Source organism: Euprymna scolopes, chromosome 2 (assembly GCF_053919585.1).
Source record: "Euprymna scolopes isolate OS-2025 chromosome 2, ASM5391958v1, whole genome shotgun sequence".
Lineage (NCBI taxonomy): Eukaryota > Metazoa > Mollusca > Cephalopoda > Sepiida > Sepiolidae > Euprymna > Euprymna scolopes.
In genome coordinates, this window is record NC_136483.1 from 3544694 (window position 1) to 3560472 (window position 15779).

At 33.2% G+C, this 15779-nt stretch overlaps 1 protein-coding gene across 1 annotated transcript in view; it reads right to left on the reverse strand.

Annotated features, from left to right (window-relative positions):
* The window catches only part of LOC145288265 (CD109 antigen-like), a 345184-nt gene that overhangs the window by 1956 nt on the left and 327449 nt on the right, over positions 1-15779 (reverse strand). Inside the window, exons 32-36 of the mRNA XM_080136304.1 lie at positions 14037-14195; positions 12759-12821; positions 5643-5752; positions 3100-3247; positions 176-278 (exon numbers count right to left, since the gene is read on the reverse strand). Coding sequence (XP_079992430.1) covers positions 176-278; positions 3100-3247; positions 5643-5752; positions 12759-12821; positions 14037-14195 — 583 coding nt within the window. The remainder of the gene's footprint in view (positions 1-175; positions 279-3099; positions 3248-5642; positions 5753-12758; positions 12822-14036; positions 14196-15779) is intronic.

The following is a 15779-nucleotide window of genomic DNA, read 5'->3' on the forward strand; positions in this document are numbered from 1 at the left end:
TATGTGTGTGTATTTATATGTGTCTGTGTCTTAGTATGTGTTTGTATGTGTGTGTGTTTTAGCATGTGTGTGTCTGTTTTAGTATGTGTTTGTGTGTATGTTTTAGTGTGTGTGTGTGTGTGTTTGTGTGTGTGTGTGTGTGTGTGTGTGTGTGTGTGTGTGTGAGACCTCTTACCTGGTTTGTAATAAAGCACTATTCGAATTGGCTGTGGTTGGTTTTCCAGCACCAAATAGTTGCGATTAGCAAAAACGTTAAAGCAGAATTCCTCTTCGGTTAACTGAATGAAAGAAAAAAATTATGAATGATGTGATTTGAAATGACAGATTAGGATTAGGGTTTAAGACAGCATATCAGCATCCGAACATATTGAATGAAACAAAATAAAAAACATTTGACCCTTTTTTTAATATCAACAGAAATACAAATCTTCTTCAAGTATGAGAAAAAAAGACAACATTTTTTCAAATTTAGTAGTTGTTTCATATTTTACTCGAACATTTGATTGTTATTTTAATTTCATAGAATTGTTTTATAACATACCAGCAAGGATACTTGGCATTGTCCGGGGACAGTTATAACTTAATAAAACTAAATAACTCAATAAAAGAGTTTAAAAAAGTGTGCATAACATATTTCTTTTAAAACTTTCTATCTATCTATCTATCTATCTATCTATCTATCTATCTATCTAGCAACTGGTTCAATATAATAGAAATAAATAAAGAAAGAAAAAACAAGAATATTCAAACACTAGATGTATCAGAAATCTTTGGGAATTTTTGACACCCCTAACACGAAACTGCAAATAAAATATAAAAAACTCATAATTTATCTTTTTAAAGTGGGTTGTCTTTATGGAATATACTTCTAAAATAAACTATTAACGTTGTTTAAAAAATAATAGAAATATTATTTTTTTATTTTTTTAAAAAACAGTGTTTACAAAGTGCCGGCGTGCTTTCATGCAGCAACGTAATGAAATCAATTGAATTTTACGAGTTAATTTTTTTTCAATTTTTAAAATTTTTAAATCTACCAACATTTTTCTATTAATTAAATTTTTACGATATTTTCAGGGTCAATGTGAAATTTTATGCTCTTTCCAATAAACCGAATATAATATTTTAGACAAACTTTTTTTTTTAAATTCACCCTCCCCCATTTTGAAATTTTAAAGTTTATATATCACAAAATTAAAAATTTTAAGTTTTATTAAAATTTTTAATTTTTATATATCACAAATTGAAGATAAAATATCAATAAATAATATATTGTAAATTAAAACAAAAAAAGAAGTGTTTTTTTGGAAATTTACCTGTAAAGTCCAAAGTGTAAAATCTTTTTTTTTTTAAACCACGTTGATTTTTTTTTAATTGGAAGCCTATGTTCTACTTATATTGTCCAGTAAGTATTGGATGCTGACGACAATTTTTTTCTATTTCATTCAATGTTTTCTTTTTTTAGATATTTTTAAAAAAAAATCACTCAATAAAGAAGAATCAAAATATAATAAATCAAAAATTTATGCATTTCTTTGAGAAAATAAAAAAATTCCTCGACTGTTTTTGTTTTAAAGGCAAAAACTTATAAGTAAAACTTGACTATTTTTAAACTATGGAACACATATTTCTCCACGCACAAGGCTAGAAGGCTAACGCGAACATTTGGCTTTTACTGCCTTCTGTCCATTTGTAGTTCTAAACAAGAAAAAAACCGGCACTTCCGGTTTTTCGATGAGAATAAAGATGCTTGTGTAATGGCGCTTGTTTCAAATAGTCATTTAAAAAAATTAATAGAATTGAAATATAAATATAGATTAATTCTGAACAATGAAGAATGGAACTAAACATTCAATAGTATTTTTTATAGGTAAGTGATTTTTTGCAATTTATATCGATTTTTTATAATCGAAGTAAGTAAAATTTCGTTGATTTTCTTCAAATCTTTTTTAAAGAAAACCGAATTAAAAAATAAATATTGCATAATTTGCTATTAAACAAGTTATTTTTTTAAAATTTGGTCTTTGCTCCTTTAATTGAAAAAAATTTAGGATTTGAATTAGATTTTTCAAGTAGTTATAAGCTTGTAAAGATAAGTGGTCGAATTATTCAATTTTTTTTCACGCATTTTCAAGATCGGTTTCTCACTGCTTAACCTAATTTCCGTGGTTTTTAATGTCATTTCTTAGGGGGAGAGGGGATCTCCGTCCTCTAATTTGGTTTTTTAGTGTATACTATGTAATTTCTAACTTTTAGCAGAACACGCACAAATGTAGATTTACGAATTTTCTTTATATAACAGATGAGTTACAAAGTAATGTTTGTAATTGCAATTTGTTTTCTTTTCTGCATTTTTTAAAACTAAACATAACTCTGTACGCACGAATAGAGGAATTATGTCCCTTTGATGACATACAAAGTTATGTCCCCTGAGATTGCACTTCAATCTGTATGTGATCAAAGGGACATAACTCTATATTTTGTTAGGCGGCGAAACTTAAATTGACAACTCTATTTTCTTTAATTGCAGATTTGGCAAGTCATCGTGAATTGACTGACACTCAAGTAGCATTATCAAATTTTAAATAATATGATCAATTAACTGAATAAAACATTTGATAAACAAATAACTTCACAAATCCGACTTGCCAACTGCCACCTTGGTGGGAGAAATATAAAGTCCTATGTATGCACTTACAAAGTACTTTAATATAATGTGCTCTGATGAACACAAAGCAGTTGTACATATTTCTAATTAACGCGACATGTAGCAAAATTTCACCCCTTTACTGTTGTGCTTTCTACTCTAATAGTTTCTTCCCTCAGAGTGCTAGACTTTAGAATTCCCTTCCTGCTTCTTTGACTGTACCAACCTGCAGAAATTTAAATGTAATGTGAACATACATCTAGCTGCTCAACTCCCTAGAGACCCCTGTTAGACATGATTTCAAATAGTAACCCCTTATGTTCCAAGTAGGAATATACTTTGTTTCGGGTGAAAAAGAGTTAAAAAAAAAAAAACATAGACACAGACACACAAACGCAAGTTGTTGTTGTCACTTTATACATATATTATCAAAGTCAGTTTTAATATCTTACCTCTTCAACGTAGACAACAAGATTTTGGCCTTCAAACACTGCTTTTTGGATCAGGTCATATTCGTCGAGGTTTTCAGTTTCTGGTACGAAACCACTTGGAATTCCAATCTGTAGGAGAACCATGCCGGATTTTTGTTGACCTTTCCAGCTGTAAAAATAAAGAAAATCGAAAATGAAATTTTGTTTAAATGTGAAACTTAAATTATAAATAATCAAAATCAATTTTATAAAATCTCAAAAATGTGATTCATCAATTTTTATGCACTAAACAAAGATGAATATTCAATAACAAACCCTATTTAAGAACACTCCCAAATATATAAAGCACATTTTTGTGAAATTTTTAAAAAAATTGGCTCAGTTGTTTCGGAGTTCATAGAGAACGAACACACACATAAACTAGCTTGTAATGTAAATGTAAGTAAAGATTAGTATGAAATATTGATCTATGCCTTTGTTCAGTCTCAAGCGACAAAGGATATTCCCTGTAAGAGTAGCAACATATTTATAATTATGAGGCAAGGGTTGCGCAATCTCCAACCACACCTCACTTGAGTTCAGTGGCAAGAAGAGGGCCATGATGACTGGAAACAATGCCGAGATAAGTGGAGAACACATGCAGCAACTGGAATTCCCAAATGGTTGTTCATTTTAATACTAACTTCGGTGATCTAACAGGAACCGCTGTGTCAACATGATTACTGTAATCTTTCCAAGCTTATAACTCCTCGAAAAATGTAATTCAAGCCCTAATTTTTTTTTCAATTAAAGGATCAAGGACCAAGGTTTCATGAAAAAAAAAACAAAAAAAAAAACAATGTATTTTTTTTTAAAAAAAGGTTTTAAACTTCGGAATTTACAGGTAAATTTCTAAAAAACCGGATTTTTTTTTGTTTTAAATTTGAATATATTATTTATTGACATTTTCTCTTCAATTTGTGATATATAAAACTATTAAACATAAATTAATTATTTACTTTTTAAGAGAAACTTGAAAATGTGTGACACTTACACAAATGGGGGGGGGCGTGAATTTAAAAAAAAACGTTTGTCTAAAATATTATATTCGGTTTATTGGAAAGAACATAAAATTTCACATTGACCCTGAAAATATCGTAAGAATAGAATCAATAGAAAAATTTTGATAGATTTTTAAAGTTTAAAAATTGAAAAATATTGAGTTCGGAAAATTCATTACTGTTTTAAAAAAAAAAAAATATTTTTATTACTTTTAAAACAACTGTAATAGTTTATTTTGGAAGTATAATCCATAAAGAAAATAAATAACCCACTTTTAACAGAGAAATTACGAGATTTTTATATTTTATTCGCAGTTTCGTGTTAGGGGTGTCAAAAATTCCTACAAAAATTCTGATACAGCTAATGGTATGTATATACGTGGCAAAAAATGCATTTTCCTGCTTTATATGAAAATTAGAAGAAAATTCGGTTAAATGCCCAAGAAAAGATTACATTTTTCTTTTTCTTGAACGTGGCACAAATCTGGAAATTTGCCGTGGATACAAATAGGTAAGACACATAAACTTTGAAATTTAAATTTAGAAAAATGTCATGCCACACGTCATTCCTAAACGATGTTTTCATTTCTATGTATAGTTACTCAAAAATGGGGATAACTCGTACTTTTAATTGAAGAAATTATCTCCCTTACATCTTAAATTTTAGTTTTTCTATATAAGTTTTAAAATGCATAAAAAAAATGAAAAACTTAAATGACTTTATTCAGGTAGGCACAGCTAGTGATACTAGATAAAGAAAGAATTCGTGATAAAAGAGGATGTGTCATGGTTCACTGCTGTTCATAATGTATTTACGAATCTATCATGGATTACAATGGAAAAATGCGAGCATGAAAAATAATATGGTTAAAATTTAAACATGGAAAAGTAATATGGTTAAAATTTAAACATGGAAAAGTAATATGGTTAAAATTTAAACATGGAAAAGTAATATGGTTAAAATTTAAACATGGAAAAGTAATATGGTTAAAATTTAAACATGGAAAAGTAAAGGACTAGTTGTAAATGACTAAAACTGTCACTTAAGCATATATTCAAACATTACCGTGTCTGAATGATAAAATGCACGTGGTATTGCTAGTTTACTTTTGCTTTGGAGTTGGTTTAAAGAAATTGGCGTGAAAGACAAAAAGGTAGCAGCCGAACAACGATTGAGAAGAAGTAATTTAAAGAAATAACTATGAAAAAGACTTTTTCTTTGCACAAGTCGTCAACACTTTAATTAATGTGGATCGACGCGTTATTTTGAAGTAAAAATATTGATTGTGTATCATTTTATTATGAAACAGGAAGAAACAGTTGCCAATCAAACCAAACAGGAGACGTTGGCAACTTCCAAAGTCCGGGTGTTGTAATACATTTCAAGCAACCATAACAAATTGATATGTCCTAATATGGAAAAGACTGTCTTTATTGTAATTATATGAAAGACAATATGACGCTGATTAGAAACATTTCTGGGACCTTTAACAGAAACGAAAATCTCTGAAAGAAAGATTTCACCTTGCACAAGCCTCGATTGCCATTCGGTCTTTGTCTGTTGAATTATCCATAATCTTAAGACGAAGATGTCGTTTTACGTGTGAAGAGTTCAGATTGTATTGCCAAGCCACCTGCAAAGAAAAATATAGTATTTTAACAGATGCCTATTTGTTATACTAAAACTGACCTAAAACGTTTGTTTCCTTAAAGTTTTTTTTTTTTTGTATATATTTTAATATTTTGGGATGGAGTTATGCTAAGCTTCGTTTTAATTGTTCAAATAAACAGTAATTTACAATTACCTCACATGTAACCTATCTCTTATTAATTTTCTATCACTTTCACCCTCTCGCATTCTATGTGCTTTGCCACAATCTTACAACTATTATTCCGTGCATAACTATGATTCTTGCTTCCATCTCTATCGTTTTCATCTCTTCCTCGCTTCAATTTCTTTCCCTCGTTCTATTTTTCTCTTCTCTCTCTGTTTCCCTCTATTTTGGATTCAATATATCCCACGTACCAAGTATCTTAATGTATCGCTGGCTTATTACTCCCGAGCACCACCGAGTTTCTTGTTAGTATTATTTGTTATAATAAAGCTGACTTATTTTTACAAGGGAGTCACTATTAATCAAGGCCCAAAGGTCACTCGAGGATAAGGGTTAATGAATGTAAAGTGGTAGTGTAGTAATCGTTAATTGTGTAAATTGGGTAGAATTTGGATTATTTAAAGGGACGGCTCAGCAAAAACTTGTTTACATTAGACTTGAAGACTACCATATTGTAATCAGTTGGAAAGCAGGCCAATTGGACAGTGTTCTAGATGTAAGCAGTTCTAGGAAAGAAGCTTTGTTCATGGAATCTGCTTTTAGATTTAAGCACAGATAGAGAGTGGGAGGAAATTGTTGATCGTAGTTTTTTTGTTTTTTTTTTACAAAGGCATCACCACATTATCAAGGCCAAGAGGTCATTCAAGGATAAGGGTTAAAGAGTGTACAGTAGAAATTGGACAATATAGTAATCATTAGTAATGAAAATTTGGTAAATTTGATAACTTATATGGAACGGCTCATCAAGAACTTATTTATGTTAGACTTGAAGACAACCATATTGTAGTCAGCCGGAAAGCAGGAAAACGGAAGACAATTCCACAGGCGTGCAGTTCTAAGAAAGAAGCTTTGTTCATGGGATCTACGTTTAGGTTTAGGCACAGATAAAGAGTGGGGGGAATTATTGATAGTGTTTACAGCTAGACGAGTGTTTCTTGTGAAAGTTTGGCGAGGGGGGACCATAGATTGAAGCTCAGTCGAACACTTTCCATGAAAATAACGATACATCAGAGACAAATTCGCAACATCTCTTCTGTGAGATAGAGGTTGCAGCGAAGAGAAAAGGAAATCTCCTACGAGGCTACTAAGTCTATTTTGAACTCTATCAAGGCAGGACAAGTCCTTTCTAGCAGCTCCTGCCCAGATGTGGCAACAGTATTCCATCCTTAGATGTACCTGGCTCTTATATAGATAGAGAATAGCATCAGCAGTGAGATATTTACCGGATCAATAGAAAGATCTCACCATTTTTCCAGCGGCCTTGGCAACAGATTTGATGTACATGTTCCATTTAAGATCAGGAGCAATGGTCAAGCCCAGAAGCTTGTCAAAACTTGAGGCCTCCTGAAGACGAGAGCCATTCATTTCAATTGATGCCAGATGTGGATTCGAATGTTGATGATGTAAAGAGAGAAGCTTGGTTTTAGATACATTAAAAGTAACCAGCCACTCCTTTCCCCATTGTACTACGTGCTCAAGATCAGAGGAGAGAGAATTGGAGAGAACTTGGTTGTTTACTGTCTTAGATGTGCTACCATAAATGGTAGTGTCGTCAGCATAAATGTCTACAAATGATGTAAGGATGTGATTTGGAAGATCATTAATGTAGATCAGGAAAAGAGTCGGGCCCAGGATAGACCCCTGAGGGACACCGGCATTAATACTGTGAGCTTCTGATTTTTGCCCCTCAACTACTACTCTTATGAATCTATCAGAAAGAAATGATTTAATAATTGAGAAGACTTTTCCAGCTATACCATAGCTAGCGATCTTATGAAGTAAACCTTTATGCCATACCCTATCAAAGGCTTTAGATATGTCAAGAGCAATTGCCCTAGAAAGATTGCCACCGTCGAGAGATTTGCTAATCCTATGCGATATAACTGTAAGCACATCTGCTGTAGATCTAGCAGAACGGAAACCATATTGAGTGTCACTAAGAAGGTTATTTTTGTTGAGATGGTTGATTACTTCTGTATTTAACACAGATTCTAGCAACTTACTCATGACGAACAGGAGACTTATTGGCCTGTACTGAGAGGGAGATGACCGATCACCTGAATTCTTAAATACAGGGCATACTGATGACATTTTCCAGGGAGATGGGAAACTATTCTCCTTAAGACAACGTTTAAACAGTTTTGTAAGTATGGGCGCTAGTTCAGGTTGAAGTTTTTTGAGTACTATAATTGGAATACCGTCAGGGCCAGTTGCTTTACTGGAATCAAGGTTTTTGATTAGCTTGGCAACATCACGTACAGATATACGTATATCACATAGCGTGTTTTCTGATACAGGAGGAAATATTGGGGGTTGGCGGCCTTGATCGCAAAAGGTAGAATTAGCTGCAAAGTTCTTGACAAAGAGTTTGGCTTTGTCTGATGCTGACGAGATTACCTCAGATCCATTGATAATAGTTGGGATGGAGCACACGCTTCTGTTCAGGATTCTGTTTGCTATTTGCCAAAACTGGTGGGAACCAAGGCACTGCTCAGCTACTTTGGACTTAACTAATTGAGCATACAACTCTCTTGCATTCTTTATTACTTTCTTACAATGGTTGCCGGCAGTCCTGAAAGCGGCTTTAGTTTCCATACATCTATTACGTTTGAAGCAGTGGAAAAAGTGATTTTTGTGCGCAATGGCAGCAGCACATTCTGGAGAGAACCATGGCTGGCTGTTAGGTTTTTGCTGAAACTTTTTCGAGGGTATGAAACAGTCAATACTTACAATTAACCATTCCGTCAGGTCTAATACTATAGAGGACACATCCTTTTTAAACATGGAATGCAGAGGTAGATCAGATATAAATGTACGGAAGCTATCCCAGTCAGCCTTAGTGTATTGATATACTGTACGATGGAGAGGTACGTCTGGGGACTTATTACATTTCATTTTTATCTTAATTGATACAACAGAGTGGTCGGAAGATCCAAGAGGCGACAGAACAGAAACTGAACATAGTTCAGCGCAAGTTGTGAGAAAAAGGTCTAGTAGGCTCGCATACTGGCCGTCATTGTCGGGCACACGGGTGGGTTCCTGAACAATCTGAGTGAGGTCATAGGCAATGGAGAAATCATGACAGAACCTCCCCTTATCATCGGTCTTGTTTGAGTGGGTCAACCATTCGACGTTGTGAACATTGAAGTCTCCACATACGTGAATGTTAGCTGAAGGATAAGCAGATAGGACTTGGTCAATTTTCTCAGATATGCTTTGAAAGATAGTAACTCCGCTGTTGTGGGGGCGATAGAGAGTAAATATAAATGCAGTAGTGTGAGCTAAAGCAACCCAGAAGCACATATAGGGTAAGTTAGGATCTTCCCTGGAGATGTCCCTACCACATGGAAAGCTATCTTTAATATAGGCACATATTCCATGCCCATGGCGATCTTGGGGGTCATATTTAGAAGTTAAGTTAGAGTATCCTGTAATTGCAAACTTTTCTAGGGAAATAGCCTGTCCAATGCCAGTTTCACTTAAAAATAAAAGGTCTGGTTTAGTCTCCTGTAATTGGGTTTCAACCTCTGGAAGGTTAGAACGTAGACCCCTGATGTTGGAGAAGGAGACATGGTAGTAGGGGTCTACGTTGGAAGTTGGAGAACCGGGTTTAATCGTGTATTTTTTCTTGAAACTTGTCATGATGAAATTTTGGAATTTGTGGACTAGGTCGTCAGATTTACTTAGAGCAGGACAGAGAGGGGAAACTAAGAGAGAAAAAGAAACAAAGAATTTTTTTTTTTTTGTAGCTAATGATAAGGTAAAGCCGTAACAATTACCCACTAGTATGGCATCGAGAGGCCCCACCAGAAGCTACTGCATGGTCCAGAATCCATTCACCAAATGGCAATACAGCAGCCCCAGTACTTTGCACCTGCTGATAGGACAGCCTCTTTAGTGGTTAATCCAAGGTTCGGGTCCCTGACTATCAGGCGGATAACGTCAGCCCAGACAAAACGTTTACCTCCAGCACCCTTACTAGTGACATGGCTACAAGGATAGACATAGAAACAGAAAATTTCCACCATCTCTGCCAACTGTTCGCGCAAAATACTGCCAACCTAGAAAACAGCTTTTTCTTCTCCCTTTGTCAGAAAAATCACTCATTAAAAAATGAGGACTGAGGGACAAATAAGAAGAAGCGAGAGTAACAGGAGCTGCCGATAACGCATCCACAATGCGTTTTCTACTCTCCATTAAAAAAAAAAAAAATTTATTAAGTATTCTACTTAATAAAAGTCCGACAGACGTGTTTAAGGGAAAGTATGGTGATAGATTCCCCTCTCACGACCTAAAACTGAGTACAATTACGTAATCTATTTTTGCAATCAACTCGATAGATAAATAAACATTTATCGACGAGAAAAAAAGCTAGCATTTAATACAACAGAAATACATGAATTAAATACTGAAATAAAATGTAGTTATTAATATTTGAATCTAAAAATAAAAAGTGCGAATTAGTATTGAAATCACTTATCTCAAAAACACTTCCGTCTCCAAAATGCAAACTAGTGAAGAATTTAACTTTTAATAGCGTTCAGAAGATTTTTTTTTTTTTAAATTAACCGTTAAAAGAAAAGCGTGATTTTATTCTGAACTTTAACTAGTCACGTTTTAAGAAACTTACGATATAAAAGAAAAGCGGATGGGGGCGGGGTTCTTCCGAAGTTAGTTGGTGACGTAATAGGTAATTGCGAGATAAGATGGAAGCCAGAAATTAGGGGTGAGGGACTGAAAAGGATAATATAATGGATTGGTTATACAATATTTAAGATCAACTCGGTAGATAAATAAACATTTATCGACGAGAAAAAAAGCTAGCATTTAATACAACAGAAATACATGAATTAAATACTGAAATAAAATGTAGTTATTAATATTTGAATCTAAAAATAAAAAGTGCGAATTAGTATTGAAATCACTTATCTCAAAAACACTTCCGTCTCCAAAATGAAAACTAGTGAAGAATTTAACTTTTAATAGCGTTCAGAAGTTGTAGCTAGTCGAGTGTTTTTGTGAAAGTTTGGCAAGTGGGGACCGTAGATTGGAGCTCAGACAAGCACTTGCCATGAAAATAACAATAGAGCAGAGACAGGCTCACAATGTCTCTTCTGATATGGCGTACCAAGCAGCTCCTGCCCAGATTAAACAGTAATCCATTGTAGGACATATTTGGCCCTTATACAGATAGAGCATTGCATCGGCAGTGAAATACCTACTGGAGCAATAGAATGATCCAACCACTTTTCCTGCGATTTTGGCAACAGATTTGATGTATGTGTTCCATTTCAAGTGAATGTTAGTTCTAGAAGCTTGTAAAGACATGGTGCTCCACGACGAGGGCCATTCATTTCAACCAGGGTGTGGTGGGGGTCAAAGCGATTATGATGAAAAGAGAGAGGCTTGGTTTTAGACGCCTTGAAATTAACCAGCTACCTTTTTCTCCATTGCACCACATTCTCAAGATCAGAAGACAGAATCAGAAAGATCTTGGTCATTGTCAGCCTTTAAAGTGTTGTCATAGATTGCGGCATCGTCTGCATAAATATCTATAAATGATCTAAGAATGGGAGATTTTTTATGAAGATCAGGAAAAGAGTTGAGCCCAGGATGGAATCTTGAGCAATGCCAGCGTTGAATATTATGAGCTTCTGATTTATGTCCATCGACGACTGCTCTTATAACCTTTCAGAGAGAAAGGATTTAATAATTGGGAGGATATTTACCTATTTCTTTATTTATCACAGATTCCAACAAGATTCTCATGACACACACGAGATTGATTAGTCTGTACTGAGAGGGAGATGACCGGGGCAGACTGATGAAGTTTTCTAAGTTGTTGGGAAGCATTTCTCCTTAAGGCAACATAGCTTTGTAAGTATGGGAGTTAGTTGTGGTTGAAGCTTTCTGAGCACCATTATTGGAATGCCATCGGGGTCAGTTTTTTTTCTGGAATCAATGCTTTTGATAATCTTGGCAATATTATGCACAGATATTTTCAAACACAGAAGGAAATACGGTTGGTAGGAAGCCATGATCGAAAAGGGAAGAATTTGCTGCAAGGTTATTGGCAAAGAGTTTTTCTTTGTCAGGTGCTAATGAAATTACCTCAGATCCATTGATGATGGTTGGGATAGAGGACACTTCTCTGTTCAGGATCCTGTTTGTTATTCGCCGGAGAATTTGGTGAGAATTTGGACTACTCTTCCTATCTTGTATTCTTACAACGTTTCAACCGATGTAACCTCTGACTTTCTTTGATCCATGAATTAAATAAATGGTTTAGTTTGAAATTCTATACAGATTCTTGAGTTCGACAGAAAGATTGCCGACTTCAACAATATGCACTTGAAGAATGTCAAAGGTTATATTGGCTGAAACGTTATAGGAATAAAATCCAAGGAAAGAAAGTAGACTATTTTTTATCTATTTTCACATTATTTATTCATTTATTTATTTATTTAATTATTTATTCATTTATTTATTTTGTTTAACAATTATTTCAATGTTTTTTTAGTCCAAGTTTCTTTGCAACAGCCACTAAATTTTCGTTTGTGTCAATTTCAGTGTTTTTTTTTTTAGTTGTTCACGCCAACTTTTAAAGATAGTCTTTTTTTTATCTCGTGTTTCCTTTGATCTCAGAAATGTTGTCATTATGTCTGATTTATTGCAAACTAATTAAGACAAATATGTGTCGAGACGTGGCGGGCATCAGAATTTTTGCTTTTTGCTCCATTCATCTCTGCACAATTTATCTAATGAGCGTAGGTGCAGTGCGAGTGGAGGGTGAGGATTGACTTACTTGAAGTAGCGCGGTTCCATTGCCACGGGCGGATAGTGTAATATTTCTTGTGTTGCTTGGAAACTGAAACAATAATTTTTTGAAAAGATTATTAATCCTGCTTGAAAAAGAGAAATATATATATATATATATATATATATATATATATATATATATATATATATATATATATATATATATAGTGAATAAATGACAAAAAGTTATATTCCAAAATTCATGATGTTGATCATCTTATAATTTATTCCTTTAATTCAGTTAACATTTACGGAATTAAAGGAATAAATTATGAGATGGTCAACATCATGAATTTTGGAATGTATAGTTTTTTGTCATTTATTCACTATATTGCTCTGTAATTACATTGAGCTTCTTAAATAAGGATTGGTATATGTTATAAGAAAATATATTTCAACAGAATATGTATATATATATATATATATATATATATATATATATATATATATATATATATAAAAGAAACAACTGATATCAGTGCAAAGTTAAATTAAATAACATTTATTTGATAATCAGATCATTAAGAAAAAAATGTGAAATTTAAAGAAAACTCTTTAGATCATGGTATTTCGATGCTTCATGCTTCTCATCGGAAAAGAATAACGTTATATATAGGACAAATATAAGTATATGTATATACTTATACTTTTTTTATCTTATAATTTTTCTTTATATATCTATTTAATAAATACTATATATACACACACATATGCATATATATATATATATATATATATATATATATATATATATATATATATATGCATACATATACGGTATAATTTTTATTTTTTATTTCAGCCTAATATTTTTATGCTATTTTTATGTATATATATATATATATATATATATATATATATATGTATATATATATATATTTATATATATATATATATACATATATATATATAAAACTCTACTCTTCTGATGAGAAGCATTTAATTTCGAAATATCATGGGTTAAACAGTTCACTTTATAGTCCACATGTTTTTACATATAAATGTAAAATATATGTGTGTGTGCGTATGTATGTAGACGGAGAGAGAAAGAAGAAGAAGAAGAAGAAGAAGAAGAAGAAGAAAGAAAAAGGAAAGAAAAAAGAAAGAAAGAAAAGTAGGAAGATGATCAAAACATCAAAACAGCAGTTTTTCCAGTCGTATCTTACGTAAGTAACTGGCAAGCTTTATAAGGACGAATATCGAGGAGTGTTATGTGGGTACGATATAATGCAGAAGGTAGAACTGGCCGACACGCACTACTTACCGCGTGTGAGATGAGCATTGTAGAAATATCTCGAGTGATTGTAGGGAAAGTATAAGAATAACCGCGCGAATTGAAAGCTGTCACATCAATTTTCATTTCCGAAGACGATCTCTGGGATAAGGCCATGGCTGCCAAGGCTTGCAGAGACATAACGGTGTCCTATCAAACAGAGAAAAAGAAATTCAATCAAGCATTACAATAGTTGACAGAGCTTGTCAACACAGGCACGTTGCATCGTAATGGGCCCCAAATCGAATTAAAACAAAAAGATAAAATAATTGAGTGAAAATATGAATTTTAAAAAGATTAAAATTATTTTTAGATATTGGGCCAATGAGTTGGGTATCTCTACCTTTCAACCTTGTGTCACATCTTGCATTATCGATGAACGAGGAAATAAAAACTTATGAACTGTTTCTGAAATTTTTAGATGAGGATTGATAATTTGGATTATTTTGGATTATTCAGAATATTGTTCTCATCTTGAGTGTTATTTTCACATTTCGGCCGATATAATCTCCAAATTTCTTAAACACTTCGAAATTAGATACTTCGTATCGTGTGCACTAAAGTTGAAACTTCAACCTCCAGAAAAGTGTAATTTACAACTGAATTTTGCCAAATACTTTATGCGTTACACAACGTGTCCTTGGATTCAATTCCAGTACGAATGTCGGAGGTTACATCGGCCGAAATGTTGTAAAAATAACACTCAAGATAAGAACAGCGTTCGAATAATCCAAAGAACACAACTTTTATTAAATCTTAGAACAGTTTAATGCAAACATTATTTGTAATTATCTAACATTTAAACAGTTAAGTGCAATAATATTACACTGGAGAGTTCTTAATCAAGGGAGACAAATCAAAATGCTTTAGTTATTTAATCAAATTATACATTTTTTCTAAATAAAGTAATTTGAAGATCTTCACCCATCATCATCATCATCATCATCATCATCATCATCATCATCATCATCATCATCATAGCTTTAAGAAATTGACATACTACACATTGCTCATTCTTGTATCATTTCTCTTAAAGTCTTAAATCCTAATTAGCTGGATTTCACTTCCATAGATCGTTATACTGCACTCACATAACTGATAGAGTCACAAATTGGTCACCAGTCGTAACGCTCTTTAGTTCGTAATGACTGAAACTCTTCAAACTTTCTTCATTCATATTAATATGGAAATATCGATTATTCAGATCGAGAATTCTTTTCGGGTTCTCCTGACTATAACTTTCCACGATCATTGGCAAACACCAAGATTTCATTCATAAAACAATATGCCTAACTGGAATGTACTCCTCCTGGTGGCCAACATCCAAATAAGAACTCTCTCTCTCTCTCTCTCTCTCTCTCTCTCTCTCTCTCTCTCTCTCTACATATATATATATCTATATATATATATATATATATATATATATATCGTAGGAGATGTCTTTTTCTCTTTCCTGTAACCTCTATCTCACAGAAGAGATGTTGCGAATTTGTCTCTGCTGTATCGTTATTTTCATGGAAAGTGCTCGACTGAGCTTCAATCTATGGTCCTCCCTCGCCAAACTTTCACAAGAAACACTCGTCTAGCTGAAAACACTATCAATAATTCCCCCCACTCTTTATCTGTGCCTAAACCTTAACGTAGACTCCATGAACAAAGCTTTTTTCTTAGAATTGCACGCCTGTGGAATTGTCTTCCGTTTTCCTGCTTTCCAGCTGACTACAATATGGTCAT